This window comes from Carcharhinus amblyrhynchos, chromosome 6, assembly GCF_965287045.1.
Source record: "Carcharhinus amblyrhynchos chromosome 6, sCarAmb.v2.hapA, whole genome shotgun sequence".
In the NCBI taxonomy this organism is placed as follows: Eukaryota; Metazoa; Chordata; class Chondrichthyes; order Carcharhiniformes; family Carcharhinidae; genus Carcharhinus; species Carcharhinus amblyrhynchos.
The window spans coordinates 72802485-72818581 of NC_137329.1; the positions used below are offsets into that span (position 1 = coordinate 72802485).

General features: G+C 43.3%; 1 protein-coding gene across 7 annotated transcripts in view; it reads left to right on the plus strand.

Moving 5' to 3' along the window:
- hipk2 (homeodomain interacting protein kinase 2) overlaps positions 1-16097 on the plus strand; it is a 285854-nt gene that overhangs the window by 106779 nt on the left and 162978 nt on the right. The window contains exon 1 of one of the 7 annotated variants that reach the window (XM_080190635.1): positions 3221-3297. The exons of the other annotated variants lie outside the window; for them this stretch is intronic. Coding sequence (XP_080046761.1) covers positions 3269-3297 — 29 coding nt within the window. The 5' untranslated portion in view covers positions 3221-3268. Of the gene's footprint in view, positions 1-3220; positions 3298-16097 lie in introns of those variants that run through there. 7 annotated transcript variants of the gene reach the window in all.

Genomic DNA, 16097 nt, shown 5'->3' on the forward strand with positions numbered 1-16097 from the left:
TGGAATGTGAGTCAAAATTATGGACGCAAGTTTCTAGAGTGGGATTTGTATCCACACCCTTTTGACTCAGGGGTGAGTGGGCTATCACTAAGCCTTGTCTGAGTCGACTGATCCATGGCAGGCATGAAAAGTCTGGCTACTTTGCTATTTCATCTCCTTCCCTCACAACCTCAGCAAGGGCAATAAGCCCAACTAGAGTGAATCCAGCCCTAGCTGGAAGTCAAAGTCTGATCTAGTGGGTCGGTCTTTTCCCCATTTTGAAACATTGTGATTGACAGAGAGTCATATCAGAGGATAGTGCAATAAATAGAGGGAGTCGGATAACCAATTGCAAGGGTGTAATGTAAGTCAGGTCTGCAGGAGCCATCGCAAAGTGTCAGCTGCAAGGTTGTTTTATGGCTCTCAGTCACAAGATCCATTTGCAACCTTGAAACTTTTGCTGGGCTTAGTTATTATGTTCAATGTATCTTAATTTGGCAGGGGAGATCTGTTATTTTATCTATGGCTTTTGTTTACACTAAAATTGGCTGTGAAAATGCACCTGCCACCTTTGAGTGCACACCTTCTTGGTTTAATGAACACGGGTTTAGTGATCCTCCAGTTTCATTGAGAAAGAACAGCCAACCGATTTATTGAGGAAAGTGATGATGATCTTGAGCCACACTTAATTTAATCTGAATTCCCTATTACATTAACAGTAAAGGCTGTCATTTATGGAAGAGGCAGGGAGGACGGTTGATTGTGACCTTGGCGATTGCATTATCCTCCCTGAGTCAAGAATGTCATGGGTTTGAGTCCCATTACAAAAAACAACTGAGTACAAAATCCAGGCCGGGCCTGTATTGTAGTACTGAGGGAGGTTTTTTTTTATTCATGGAATATTAGCATTGCCGGCAACCTCAGCGCATGTTACCCGTCCCTAATTCCCCTTAAGAAGGTGTTGGAGCCACATTCATCTGGTGTAACTGCACCTTCAACAGTGCTGTTAGGCAAGACTTTGACCTAGTGATAATGAAGGAACTGCAATATAATTCCAATCAGAAAGTGAGGAGGGTATGCACTATTTTGATGGAGAGCAGGCGAGTTCTCCACAGTGTGTTAATTGTTTCACTAAAACAGATTATCTGATCATTATATGACTGTATGTGGAAACTTAATGTGTGTAAATTTGGCTGCTAAGTTCCCTACATTACAACAGTGAACACGCTTCAAGATTTAATTGGCTGACAGGCGATTTGGGACATATCTGAGATTGTAAAATGTGCAATATAATTGCCAGTTATATTTCTTTCCTTTAATATTATAGCAATATAGAGTTCATGGCTTTGACATTGTTTTCCCTAAGAGTCAGACATATGAAATGATACCCTCAGCTTTGAGCTTCCAGTGCTGTGGGGATTGGAAATTCAATCAGCCGCATCCAATATGGCTGTGAATGCAAACCCAATCCCTGTAGTCAGGTTTCAGTCCTGAACCACCATCCCAAAAGGCCATAAAACATTAAGAGAGTTTAAATCTGAAAGCTGCCCTGGCCACATGGACTAAACATTATCAATCTGAAACATAGAAACTAGGAGCAGGAGTAGGTCATTTGGCTCTTTGAGCCTGTTCCAGCTTTCAGTATAATCATGGTTGATCCTTTTTCTACATGTCACCCTCCCATGTCCTCCCCACACGCCTTGACACCTTTAGAGTCTAGAAATCTGTCTGATTTCTCTCCTTCACTCTTAAACCTCTTTTTTCCTTATTATTTTCTCCCATGACAAGGCCTTCAATTTGCTAGAAAGCTCCCACTTGCCCTCGGATTGCAGGATATGGCTGTCTCCATAATGACCTCTTCAATTTACCAGATGAATAATGATGAGAATGATTATTTGATCTCTTCTAATATATCCAGATATAAAAATCCCACAGAAGCTTGAAGCCTCTTAAGTGGTTTTAGGGTTTTTTGCCCCTTTACCCTTGTCAATGAAGTAGTCTCAGTGTGATGAGTCTTAAATTGGCCATATGATCATTTGGACTTAGGCCTTGCTGGTTATTGCCACAGTTTAACTTTATGAATGTAGGAACAAGTAGAGAGGATTGGGTTTGCATTCACAGCCATATTGGATGCAGCTGATCGAATTTCCATTCAATCAGAAAACACCGACTTGATCTCAACTTCACCTACCCACCACCAATGATCCATATCCCTATGTCTGCGTGTGTTTCCTCTAGATGCTCCAGTTTCCTCTCACAGTCCAAAGATGAGCAGGTTAGGTGTATTGGCAATGCTAAATTGCCCCTTAGTGTCCCAAGATGTGTAGGTTAGGGGAATTAGCAGGATAATACATGGGGTTACAGAGATAGGCCCTAGGTAAGATGCTCAATCAGAGGATCAATGAAGGCTTGATGGGCTGAATGGATTCTATGATAACCTTATCTAAAAAAAGATCCATCAATCTCAGTTTTGATTGCTCCCGCCACCCCCGCAGCATCCTTATGGGGGTAAGAGTTCTACCATCTGATTTCCCTTCTAAATAGGCTTTAATCTTAGGGTTATGCTCCCTTGTTCCTCATTCTCCACTAGGTGAAAATAGTTTCCCTGCATTTACCTTATTGAATCCTTATGACGTTCTCAGCTGCTTGAGCAGATAACCCCTCAATCTCAAAAACTTGAAGGAAAATCAATGCATACAACTTCATCATTTAATCTTCTAAGCCTAGATTTGCCCTTCCCTATCCTATTATGAATCTCAGAGCTCCCCTCTGAGTCACCTCATTGAAATCTGGGCACCAGGTGTTCTCCTGTTTTCTCTCACCGGCTCTTTAGCCAGGGATCCTCTTCTCTTCAAAGAGAGATTGCAGGAGAGGATTTACTGAGGCAGTCTTGTCATGATAGAGGTCCTGATTCCAAGAGGGACGGGTGGGATTTTGTAACCTTGTTGTGAATATTCTGCTGAAGCAGCCTGTATTTTTGGGAAGGGGATGGAAGAACAGAACGTAGGTTGGCAGGCAGTGTGGTGGCTGGTTTACATTGGTTGTTGCATTAGTGTTCAGTTGAACCTGAATATACGGGATTATTAAAGACAACACATCAGTATGAACCCATCCTCATTTCCACTTCTACAGATGGTGTTTGAATCTAGCCGTAAACATGACATGAAATCCACTGAAGCCAAATCAAATGGGAGCTGATATGTGATCTTGGTGAGAAATGGCACAAACACTTCTCATAAACAAAGCACAAGGACATTTGCGTCCACACTTGTGAACAATATGCATTTTAATGCTGCAGGTTCCAGAGCTTTCAAAACTGTAAGTACAAGTAATCAGGCTTATTTAACCCAGAACTGTATTTCCAATTGTAACGTCCAGCAATTCTACTCTGGTACATGAAGTGAATCTGATAAATCTGTGTAAGTAAGCTTGGAGGGAAAGACTGTGCTTAGCATAAAGCTGTGGAGTTCAAACAGTGGCTGATTTACAAACCTATCAAATTGACATCATTAAACAGGGAGGAGGAGCTGTGAGGGGGCTAGGGCGAGGGAGAGATGGGAAGGTTGTCTGGGGACAATATTATTAAAAGGGAGAAAAGGGATCATGTTGTTTATGGGATTTTGTTGCACAAATTGGTTGTTGTGTGTTCTATGTTACAGCAGTGACTTTGCTTTAAAGTACTTCATTGACTGCAAAGCTCTTTGGAAACTACTGCGGTCATAAGAGTTGCAATAGGAATGCTGATTTTATTTTCCCTTCTATTTTCCTCTTTAACTATCTTTTCATGTCTACTTTTTCGGTCCTCCAGTCTCTTGGGGTTTTTTTCTCTTTGCCTATTAAGATCGTTTTGTCCTCTCTCTCTTACATGAAGAGCACAGTAGGTGATAAAGTTGTAATGTTGGCAGCAGGGCAGGGGCAGGCATGTGAGATATTGGCCCAAAATTCTCCCAAAGCGAGTTCTGTGCCAATGGGAAATGAGACAACGAGGCAGAGGAAGGGGGTGGTTTATTGTCTTTTCATGTGGGCAGGCGGAATTTCATCTCACCCGATCAAATCTTGGGAAGATAAACAGGTTGCTTTCTGCTGATATCATCAGAATCGATGTGCGCCTCACCACATGCGAAAAATAAAGTTGTTATTTTGCCAATAACTCTTGCAGACGGCTGCTGAGTAATCACCTTCTGGGCAGATGCTAACTGATCTTTCTCTGCTTTGTTTCCCTTGTTCAAAAGAGCAGTGAGGCCGAAGCAGCTGACAGCACTAAAACGACACACTTGATCATTCAAAAATCGTTAATGCACCAGTTCACTTTGGCTTTCCTTTTTTATTTAAAGGGTAACCTGTTGCTTCTGGTGGCGTGAGGGAGGCCTTATTGTAAACACAGGCAAGTTTGAGCAAGTATGTCACTGATGCAAGCCCTACAACTCACCGAGACTTTGTGCTCCTTCAATTTTAACCCCTGATTTCCATGGAAAGTTGTGCTTTCAGCTGCCAAGGCCCTTTACTTGGAAATTCTCTGTTGAAACCTCTTTGACTCTACCTTTCTCTTCTCCTTTAATGATATGACTTAAAAATTTCCACTCAAAATGTACTCTAGTTGAGGGACTTCAGTGTCCATCATCACCAAGAGTGACTCAGCAGCACCACCACTGACCAAGCTAGCCAAGTCCTAAAGGATGTAGCAGCTAGATTATGTGGTGAAGAAGCCAACAACAAGAAAGGAAAAACTACTTGACCTCATCCTCACCAATTTACCTGGCGCAGATGCATCTGTCCATGTCAGCATTGGTAGGAGTAATTACCAAATGACCATTGTGGAGATGAAATCCTGTCTTGCTATTGAGGGTACCCTCAAATACCCTCCATCATGATGTGTGGTTCTACCACTATGCTAAATGGTGTAGTCTTTGAACACATCTAACAATTCAAAACAGCACATGAGCAGTGCTGGCTATCAGCACTACAGTTGTATTCAACTACAGCCTGTAAATTCATGACCTGGCATAGCTCCTCCCCCCATTCTACCATTACCACCAAACCAGGGAATCCACCGTGGTTCAACGAAGAGTGCAGAAAGGCATGCCAGGAGCAACACCAGACATATTTAATAATGAGATGTCAACCTGGTGATGCTGTATGCTGAACAGCAAAAGCATCATGCGATAGACAGAACTAAGTGATCCCACAACCAATGGATCAGATCTAAGCTCTACAGCCCTACCACATCCAGTGATGAATGCTGGTGGGCAATTTAATAACTAACAAAGGAGGAGTCTCCATAAATATCCCCATCCTCAATGATAGGGGAGCCCCGCACATCAATACAAAAGTCAATAAAGTATTTCAGCCAGAAGTGCTTGGTGAATGATCTGTATTGGCCTCCTTCTGAGGTCCCCAGCATCACAGATACCTGTCTTCAGCCAATTCAATTCCCTGCACGTGAAATCCAGAAACGGCTGAAGGCATTAGATACTGCAAAGGCTATGGGCCCTGACAACATTCTGGCAATAATATTGAAGACTTGAATTGAATTGAATTGATTTATTATTGTCACATGTATTGTGATACTGTGAAAAATATTGCTTTTTACAAGCTGATTCAGATAAAACATACCGTTCATAGACTACAATGGGGAGAAAGAACAGATAGGGTGCAGAATGAAGTGTTGCAGTTACAGACAGGGTGAAGAGAAAGATCAGCTTAATGTGTGATTGGATCATTCAAAAGTCTGATGGCAGCAGGGAAGAAGCTGTTCTTGAATCATGCTTGTGCTCCAGAACTTGCTGTACCCAAAATGAAGCTGTTCCAGTACAGCTACAACACTGGCACCTATCCAACGATGTGGACAATTTCCCAGGTATGTCCTGCACACAAAAAACAGGACAAATCCAACACAGCCAATTTCTGCCCCATCAGTCTACTCTTCATCATCAACAAAGTGATGAAAGGTGTCATGGACACTGCTTTCAGGCAGCACTTATTCAGCAATAAGCTGCTCACTGATTTGTGGTTTGAGTTCCACTAGGGTCACATGGCTCCAAACTTCATTGCCTTGGTTGAAACATGGACAGAAGAGCTGAGGTCAAGAGCTGAGGTGGGAGTAACTGCCCTTGACATCAAGGCAGCATTTGAACAAGTGTGACATGAAAGAGCCCTTGCAAACCTGGAGTCAATAGGAATCGGAGGGGAAAATCTCCACTGGTTGGAATCATACTCAGAGCACATGAAGATAGTTGTTGGAAGTTAATTACCTCAGTCCCAGGACATGACTGTCGGAGTTAGTCAAGGTAGTGTCCTCGGTCCAATCATCTACAGCAGCTTCATCAATGACCAATGAACAGAAGTGGGATGTTACACAATGTTAAGCATCATTCATGGCTCCTCAGATACTGAAGCAGTCTGTACCTATATGCAGCAAGACCTGGACAACATTCAGACTTGGGCTGATATATGGCAAGTAACATTCATGCCACGCATGTGTGAAGCAATGATGACCTCCAACAAAAGAGAATCTAACCAACTACACTTGACATTCAATGGTATTACCATCACTGAATTCCCTACTATTCCCTGGGATTTACCATTGACCAGATACTGTATTGGACCAGTCATGTAAATGAGGAGACTATAATCTGTGGCAATTAACTCACCTCCTGACTCCCAAAGTCTGTCCACGATCTATAAGACAAAATTCTGGATGTGATGGAACGCTCTCCATTTGCCTGGATGAGTGCAGCTCCAACAACACTCAAGACACTCAATAACACCCATGACAAACAGCCCACTTGATTGGCACTAGCACCTTAACCCTTAACTTACTGATGTGATGGTAGCGTGTACCATCTACAAGGTGCACTGTAGCAACTCTAGGCACCTTCCAAAACTGCGACCTCAAAAGTCAAGGGAAGCAAATGCATGGGAATATCACCACCTGCAGGTTTGCCTCCAACCCACACATCACCCTAATTTGGGACTATATTGCTGTTCCCTCACTGTTGCTGGATCAGAATCCCGGAATTCTCTCCCCAACAGTACACCATAAGGATTGCAGCAATTCAAGAACGCAGCTGACCACTACCTTCTTGAGGACAATTGCAGATGTTAGGTGTAACTATGACTCTCTTAAGGGACAGGAGAGCCATGGTTACTGTAGCTGTGTGAATTTTCTCACTTCTATAATACAGTGAGTCACGCCTCCCCGATGGTCCTGCCAGGAACATCGCCGCTCTGGCCAAGCGGCGATGGCTAAAGTGACTGGCTGAGAAGTAAAGCAGATGTAACTGCACATCTGTCCACCATTAGAGTGCAGTTACAGTCAGGTGTGTTGAGATTGGTTACTCATTCATTCATGGGGATGGTAGTAAATTGGATTAGACACTGGCTCAATGGAAGAATGATGTGGATGTGCCGGCATTGGACTGGGGTAAACACAGTAAAAAGTCTGACAACACCAGGTTTAGGTCCAACCGATTTATTTGATAGTACACTCACTAGCTTTCGGGTTAGTCCCTTCGTCAGGTGAATGGAGAGTTCTGGCCTCAGACAGAGCATATAAAGCACAACATATCATTGATGAAGACGAACATCTTGCCAGGGCCATCCCCACACCCCCACTTCTTGCTTTCAGACAACCACTCAACCTCAAACAGACCACTGTTCGCAGCAAACTACCCAGCCTTCAGGAGAACAGTGACCACAATACCACACAACCCTGCCACAACAACCTCTGCAAGACATGCCGGATCATCGACACGGATGACATCATCACATGTGAGAATACCATCCACCAGGTACATGGTCAATACTCTTGCAACTCGGCCAACGTTGTCTACCTGTTACGTTGCAAGAAAGGATGTCCCGAAGCATGGTACATTGGGGAGACCATGCAGACGCTACGACAACGGATGAATGAATATCGCTCGACAATCACCAGGCAAGACTGTTCCCTTCCTGTTGGCGAACACTTCAGTGGTCACGGGCATTCGGCCTCTGACCTTCGGGTAAGCATTCTCCAAGGTGGCCTTCACGACACACGACAGCGCAGAGTCACTGAGCAGAGACTTTTAGCCAAGTTCCGCACACATGAGGACAGTCTCAACAAGGATCTTGGGTTCATGTTGCACTGTCTGTAACCCCCGTGACTTGCCTGGGTTTGCAAAACCTCACGTACCGTACTGTCTGGAGACAATACTCATCTCTTTAACCTGTGATCAGTGCTCCTTCCACTCACATTGTCAGCCACTTTAAGACTCGAACAGCAGGTTAGGTGTAAAGATTCGCATTCTAATCAGTAAACTGTCTGTGCTTTATATGCTCTGTCTGAAGCCAGAACTCTCCATTCACCTGACGAAGGGACTAACCCGAAAGCTAGTGAGTGTACTATCAAATAAATCGGTTGGACTTAAACCTGGTGTTGTCAGACTTTTTCAATGGAAGAAGTCAGAGAGTGGTTGTGGAGGACTGCTTCTCTGAACGGAGGCCTGTGACTAGTGGTGTGCCGCAGGGATCGGTGTTAGGTCCATTGTTGTTTGTCATCTGTATCAATGATCTGGATGATAATGTGGTAAATTGGATCAGCAAATTTGTTGATGATATAAAGATTGGAGGTATAGTGGACAGTAAGGATGTTTTCAAAACTTGCAGAGGGAATTGGACCAACTAGAAAAATGGGCTGAAAAATGGCAAATGGAATTTAACGCAGACAAAAGTGAGGTATTGCACTTTGGAAGGACAAACCAAAGTAGAACGTACAGGCTAAATAGTAGGACTCTGAAGAGTGCAGTTGAAGAGGGATCTGGGAATACAGGTACAGAATTCCCTAAAAGTGGCATCACAGGTGGATAGGGTCATAAAGAGTGCTTTTGGTACATTGGCCTTTATAAATCGGAGTATCGAGTATCAAAGTTGGAGTGTTATGGTAAAGTTGTATAACACAGTAAGAAGTCTGACAACATCAGGTTTAAGTCCAACCAATTTATTTGATAGTAAACTCGCAAGATTTCGGGGTTTGCCCCTTCGTCAGGCGAATGGAGAGTTCTGGCACAGACAGTTTACAGATTACTGATTAGAATGCGAATCAGACTTCTTACTGTGTTTACCCCAGCCCAATGCCGGCATCTCCACATCAAGGTTATATAAGGCATTGGTGAGGCCAAATTTAGAGTACTGTGTACAGTTTTGGTCACCTAGTTACAGGAAGGACATAAATAAGGTTGAAAGAGTGCAGAGAAGGTTCACGAGGATGTTTCCGGGACTTGAGAAGCTAAGTTACAGAGAGAGATTGAATAGGTTAGGACTTTATTCCCTGGAGCGTAGAAGAATGAGGGGAGATTTGATAGGGGTGTATAAGATTTTGATGGGTATAGGTAGAGTGAATGCAAGCAGGCTTTTTCCACTGAGGCTAGGGGAGAAAAAAACCAGAGGGCATGGGTTAAGGGTGAAAGGAGAAAAGTTTAAAGGGAATATTTGGGGGGGGCTTCTTCACGCGGAGAGTGGTGGGAGTGTGGAATGAGCTGCCGGATAAAGTGGTAATTGCAGGGTCGCTTTTAACATTTGAGAAAAACTTGGACAGGTACATGGATGAGAGGGGTGTGGCGGGATATGGTCCAAGTGCAGGTCAGTGGGACTAGGCAAAAAATGGTTCGGCGCAGACAAGAAGGGCCAAAAGGCCTGTTTCTGAGCTGTAAATTTTCTATGGTTTCTATGCCCTTGGCTCCATCCAGAATTACCAATCTCAAAAGTAGCTGTGTGAATCTTCTGGTTTCTATAGTACAGTGAGGCATGCCTTTCCGCGGGAACCACCTGGTATCTCCAAGGGCGCCGGGAGGTGATATTCAATTACTGGCCGAGAAACAAATAACGGGTGCAATTTATGACTCCCTTTGACCACTGTCACCTGAACTGCCAGCAGGAACTAGATGGTATTGTTGGAGTAGTATGTGTGGTATAAATTGCTTAGCTGTGGTTATCTTGGCGTTCTAGATCACAGTAAGTCGCGCTTGACCGATTGGTCCTGCAGGCTCATTCTGACAGACGTGGCTTGCAAGGAAGTCGACTGGCCAAGAACTGCTGAACATGCTCCTGTGCCTGTGAACCCAGTAATTCAAAGAAACTTCGTCTGTGACAGGTTTCAGACCTGTCCCGGGGATAGTTGGTGATATGCATTTGACCATCAAAAGGTCGCAGATCGCACCTATCAAGGCAGCAGAAGCTTACCGACCTCCAGCCCAGACAACTGGCTTCAAGGAAAGTCGCAATTACCGTACCTGGTATGAAATGAATGGTCATTGGTGCCCAGTCGATTTGAGGTGATCACAAGCCAGATGATGACGTGAAGGAGCAGTTATGTTGGCGTCCACCTCCCATGCACAAATAATAAAAATTACTGAAGCTCTTACTCTTGTGTGGCCTTGATCTTCTGACACAAGACAGCCTATGTTATTCCTCAAGGTTCATTGTTGTATCCCTGGAAACAGTTTCAGATGCACCTGTTTTACCTGACATGATATATGAGAGGTGATGCATTATCAGCAACTGAATAGGAAGATTAGACTGTGCAAGACCTCAGATGATGAAATTAAACATTTTTCTTTCATAGTCACAGTAATGTTCCTTGACTTTTTCAGTGTGGTGGGTGTGAGTCACCTATGAACACTCAAACTCCTAAACCTCATGCTTCACTCTTTGGGTGTGATTTTCCAATTTGAGAGGCCCACCCAAGACCAGCTCAAAATTTGATCTTAACTAATTCGCTTTTTATAGGCTTGTGGCCAACGTCTGTCTCACTCCTCCCCCAACCTTCCCCAAACACACAAACGCACACACACATATGACTTGAGAGCAGGAGTAGACCATTTGGTCCTACGAACCTGCTCTGCCATTTGGTAAGATTTTTTATTCATTCAAGAAATGAGAAATGGCTAGGCCAAGATTTATTGACCATCCCTAATTACTCTTGAGAGATGATGGTGAGTTGCCTTCTTGAGCCACTGCAATCCATGTGGCATAGAAACACCCAAAGTGCAGTTAGGGAGGTAGTCCAGGATTTTGAGCCAGCGACAGCGAAGAAACGGCAATTTATTTTCCGGCCTGGATGGTGAGTGACTTGGAGGGGACTCCCACGTGGTGTTGTTTCCTTGTATCTGATTATCATGTCTGATCTGGTTATGGTCTCAACTCCACTTTCCTGTCCAGCCCCCCCCAACAACTCTTGACTCCCTTTTCTATCAAAAGTCTATCTAACTCAGCCTTGAATAAATTCAATGTTCACTGCTTTCTGGGGATGAAAGTTCCAAAGACCGTTGACCCTCAATAGAAAATAATTCTCCTCATTTCCATCTTAAGACTGAGACCTCTTATTTTTAAACTGTGACCCTAGTTCTAATTTCCTCCAAAGAGGAAACATTCTCCTGGTATCCACCTTGTCCAGTCCCCTATGGATCTCATATATTTCAAAAATGTCACCTCTCCTTCTACAATCCCAGTGGGTATGAGCGCAATCTGTTCAACCTTTCTTCATAAGATAACCCTTCATCCCAGGAGTTGAGTGAACCTTCTTTGAATTGCTTCTGATGCACTTATACAGTGACCTCAACATATTGGGCCTCTCCTCTCCCTGGCTGTGGGCTGCTGGTATAGGCTGGGATTGCAATGCTGATGGAGTCTGGAGAACTCCTGCTTCTTCTGACTCATCAGAAAGGTTCTATTTCAAATAAAAACTTGCCTTTGATTGGCCTGTAAGATGGGTGCAATGAGGTCCAATTTCCACACCATAATTTATTACTTAATAATTATTATTTTTAACTACGTATACAATGAATATTTTAATGGTAAATGATTTTATTTCTGCTAACTTGGACAGATCTATTCATTAGTGAGAGTGGTGTCAGTGCATGCAGATTCCAGCCTCTGTCTGTATAACTTTAATAACCACAACTATTTAAATTTGTTAACTTTAGCATGAATAATATGTCCAGGTGCTTCATGGATGGCCATAGGAGATTAATGTCAAGCAAGGACAAGTGAGTTTGGAAAATGAATTGAAAAATCTAACAAGTACCTTCAGTGTAGACAAAAGTGTGCCACCTTCATGCTATACTTCATTGTAGTGGAGATGGTCCCCTCACAGACTTAATACCAAAGTCTTTTATCAAATGAACTATATAGAAAAGAAGGTTCCAGATTGATTCATGGTCTGTGCTGCATTTGTCTGTTTCTCTAAATCTCTAAACTGTCTGTGCTTTATATGCTCTGTCTGAGGCCAGAACTCTCCATTCACCTGACGAAGGGACTAACCCGAAAGCTTGCGAGTATGTTATCAAATAAATAGGTTGGACTAAAACCTGGTGGTGTCAGACTTTTCACTGTGTTTACGCCAGTCCAACGCCGGCATACCCACATCATGACTGCATTTGTCTGGCAGACTTGAGCAGGATTTTCCTTCCAGGGGTGGGAAACAGAAGTTGGGATTGTTTCCAGATCTTGACTTCACTCCCCAGCCCCTCCCTGGAGCAATCGCTGTGGTTTTCACAGGGTGCACAATTAAAATGGTGGGTGGGCTCTCGAAGCTGGAGGGCCAATTCCAGCTTGAAAGGAGCAGAAAAGTTGTAATAGAAGGTAAGTGAGGCAGAGGCTGCTTCAAAATGGAAGCATGCTCTCTCCAACGCTTTTAAATTGAAAATTGGTCTTGCAGCTAGATGGTCACTGTGGAGTGGAGGAGCCTTTCACTGCTTGCGGCTCCTCTTCTCATTCCTCCTTCACAAAAATGACCTGCAAGTGCATTGGATCTGGGGAACCAGCATAATAGCTGAAGGGGCTATTTTTATCTGTGTCATGCTCTGTTCCTGGCCCCAATAGAAGCTCAACATCCTGCCTCAGATACGTGACTGTTGAGCTTGGTTATCCTGGGCAATGAAGGAGGTAAAGTACATACCAGGGCTTTTCCTCCTTGATAGGCATCTACTGATTTCCATTATAAGGTGTACAAGTGTGAACATTGAAAGAAGTGTTGCCTCCAAAATGGCGGGGGCAGTTTGTGTAGCTTGTAGGCAGTATCTGCCTAGGTTTCCATGTGAAGGATGGACTGAACTCTCTCACGTAAGGACTCAACATCTTCAGAAGAAGAGGCAAGAGAAAATAATCACTTGAACTTTCTGATTAATTACATTAACTTAGTTGGGAATTACTGCAACTTGGTGAAACATTTCCCCTAGTGACCTTGTTTGGGATAAGTATTCAGTGTAGTCAATGACTTCTCCAAAAAAACATCCTTTATAGTTTGCTCCATAATTAGTTGACCTACTTGAAGTCTCTCTTCAGTCAACTGTTAGATCATTTGTCAAACTTTGGGTGTGTTAAATTGATTGGGGTTTGGAAGAGATGTAGGTTTTGACGATGTAGCCACAAAAAAAATCCTAGCAATGCTGCACACTTTTGTTATTCCTTCATGGGATGTCGGTGTCACTGGCAGGGCTGACACTTATTGCCTATTCCTAATTACCCATGAGAAGGGAGTGATGAGCTATCTTCTTGAACTGCTGCTGTCCCTTTGGGGACAGTACTGTTCAGAAGGGACTTCCAGGATTTTGATCCAGAGAAGTGAAGGAGCAGCAATATATTTCCAAGTCAAGATGGTGAGTGGCTTGGAGGGAAACTGCTAGGTGGTGGTGTTCCCATATGTTTGCTGCCCTTGTTCTTCTGGATTGTAGTGGTTGTGAGTCTAGAAAATCACCATGGTGCTGAAACTGATCTTTGAAATCTTGAAGATTGTTGGAGAAATGTAAGGATGAGTCGGGTCCAAAGTTTGAAGATCTGGAGGAAGATTGAGGGAGCTAAATATGATAAGATTTATCTTGATTTGAAAGTATTGAGGTTCGAGGAAGGAGTAACACCTGAATGGCAAGAAATTGTGTGCAGCGTGATGGTGGGAGAGAAGCTTTCAGGCTAGAGGTGAGTAGACTATGTCCTATTTGATGTTGGATAAATTTTCTTCTTTGAAAATAATCCAGGATAACTATTGAGAAGTGACTGGGGCTTCTGGCATTGCAGCAAACGGTGGAGAAATCTCTTTGTAAGCCTGTGCTTTATTCAAACTGTATCTGAAACAGGTTTTGCTGGGTTGGGGGAAATCAGTGAAGAAGCCCCCTTCATCAAATATAAAAAGAAGCTGTATTTTCCTATGAACTGACCTTGATACGTGATCAGCTTTCAATAGGGAACTTAGAAGTTTCTCCAAAAGGTTTGCATGTTTTGTTTGGAGTGCAGTTATTTGGGTCCTGGATCCAAGTCATCAGTCAGACAGTCCTGTCATCATTTTGCTTTTATCAGTTTAATAAAAATTCAGCATCATGGTGATTTACTGAAACAGTAAAGACTTGCATTTCTGTAGCGCCTGACTTCTCAAAACACTTCACAGCCAATTAAGTAGTTTTGAAGCATAGTCAGTGTTATAATGTAGGAATGTGCAATATGTGTGATGTGTGATTATGATTGCTTCCTTGGTGGTTTGCTTTACAGTGTTAAATGTAGTGTCTTAAATGTACCAAAGAACAACTATTATCTGAAGCAGAGACATACACCTTGTAGGCTCTTAAATTTTGGCAGCAACTGAGTAGGTAGATTGACATGGACAGGTGGATTCAACTGAACTCCAGGCACATTCAGAGTCAATTAATTTTCTGGCTAAAATTGCTAACTTAAGTTCTTGGACACTTTTTCTCCACTTCCTCTGAGCAGTAACTCTTAGTTGAAATAAAAGTTGAGCAGGCATCAGCAGCCTTCTGGTACCAATTTGATTTGATTTGATTTACCGTTGTCACATGTATTGGGATATAGCAAAAAGTATTGTTTCTTGCATGCTATACAGACAAGCATACCGGACAAAGAGAAAGAAAGGTGAGAGTGCAGAATGCAGTGTTACAGTCATAGCTAGGGTGTAGAGAAAGATCAACTTAATGCAAAGTAAGTCCATTCAAAAGTCTGATGGCAGCAGGGAAGAAGTTATTCTTTAGTCGACTGCTGTATGATCTCAGACTTTTGTGTCTTTTTCCCGATGGAAGAAGGTGGAAGAGAGTATATCCAGGATGTGTGGAGTCCTTGATTATGCTGGCTGCTCTTCCGAGACAGCAGGTAGTGTAGACAGAGCCATTGGATGGAGGCTGATGGATTAGGCTTCGCTTACAACCCTTTGTAGTTTCTTGTGATCTTGGGCAGAGCAGGAGCCATACCAAGCTGTGATATAACCAGAAAGGATGCTTTCTATGGTGCATCTGTAAAAGTTGGTGAATGTCTTAGCAGACATGCCAAATTTCCTTAGCTTCCTGAGAGGCATTGGTGGGCTTTCTTAACGATAGCGTCGGCATGGAGAGACCAGGACAGTGGAGGGCATCATAGCCTGCTTGAACCTACCTTCCCATGATACTCACCAATATATGCGCTCATAAACATGTATGCATTTCCTCCTATACCTGTTTACCTGGTTTCCTCCAGGCGCTCTGGTTTCCTCTCACAGTCTGAAATATGCGCTGGTTAGGTGAACTGGTTATGCTAAATTTGCCTTCTTCATCAATGTTATTTGTGTGTGTTGTAACAATATAAAAGCACCAATCACTCTTCAGGGATTTTGCAAACATGTTGTAGGTTCATTTCAAAAGACACGTGTGAACATATATACTTGTGGAGAAAGCTTGAAGACATCAGAGTAGCGTCTGGCCATGTCCTGATCAAGGCCTAAGTGAAACTGAGGCTCAATCACATGACACACTTCTGTTCAAGTGATGGCATACTGGTATTCTCTGAAGGCATATTACAACATTACTTAGAGGCATGAGCACAGCATTAGGGCCCTAAAACTGCAGGTTAACGTGCAACTCACTGACATCTGCTAAATTCAAACATGGGCAAGTTTCTCTCTGTCAAGCCTTTGTGATGATTCTCTTCTTCAATATGTTTAAGGTAGGATGAGGATTGAGGCCTGACTGACTGCCATTGATATTAAGATTGATACAGTTGGTGTGTCATACAATGTTCAACTTGGTGGCTGGAATTTAATCGCCCAGCCTGCCGTGGGAGTTGGAGTGGGTGAGGGGCGGAACGTGGAAGGGTCTGACCTCAAGTGGAAT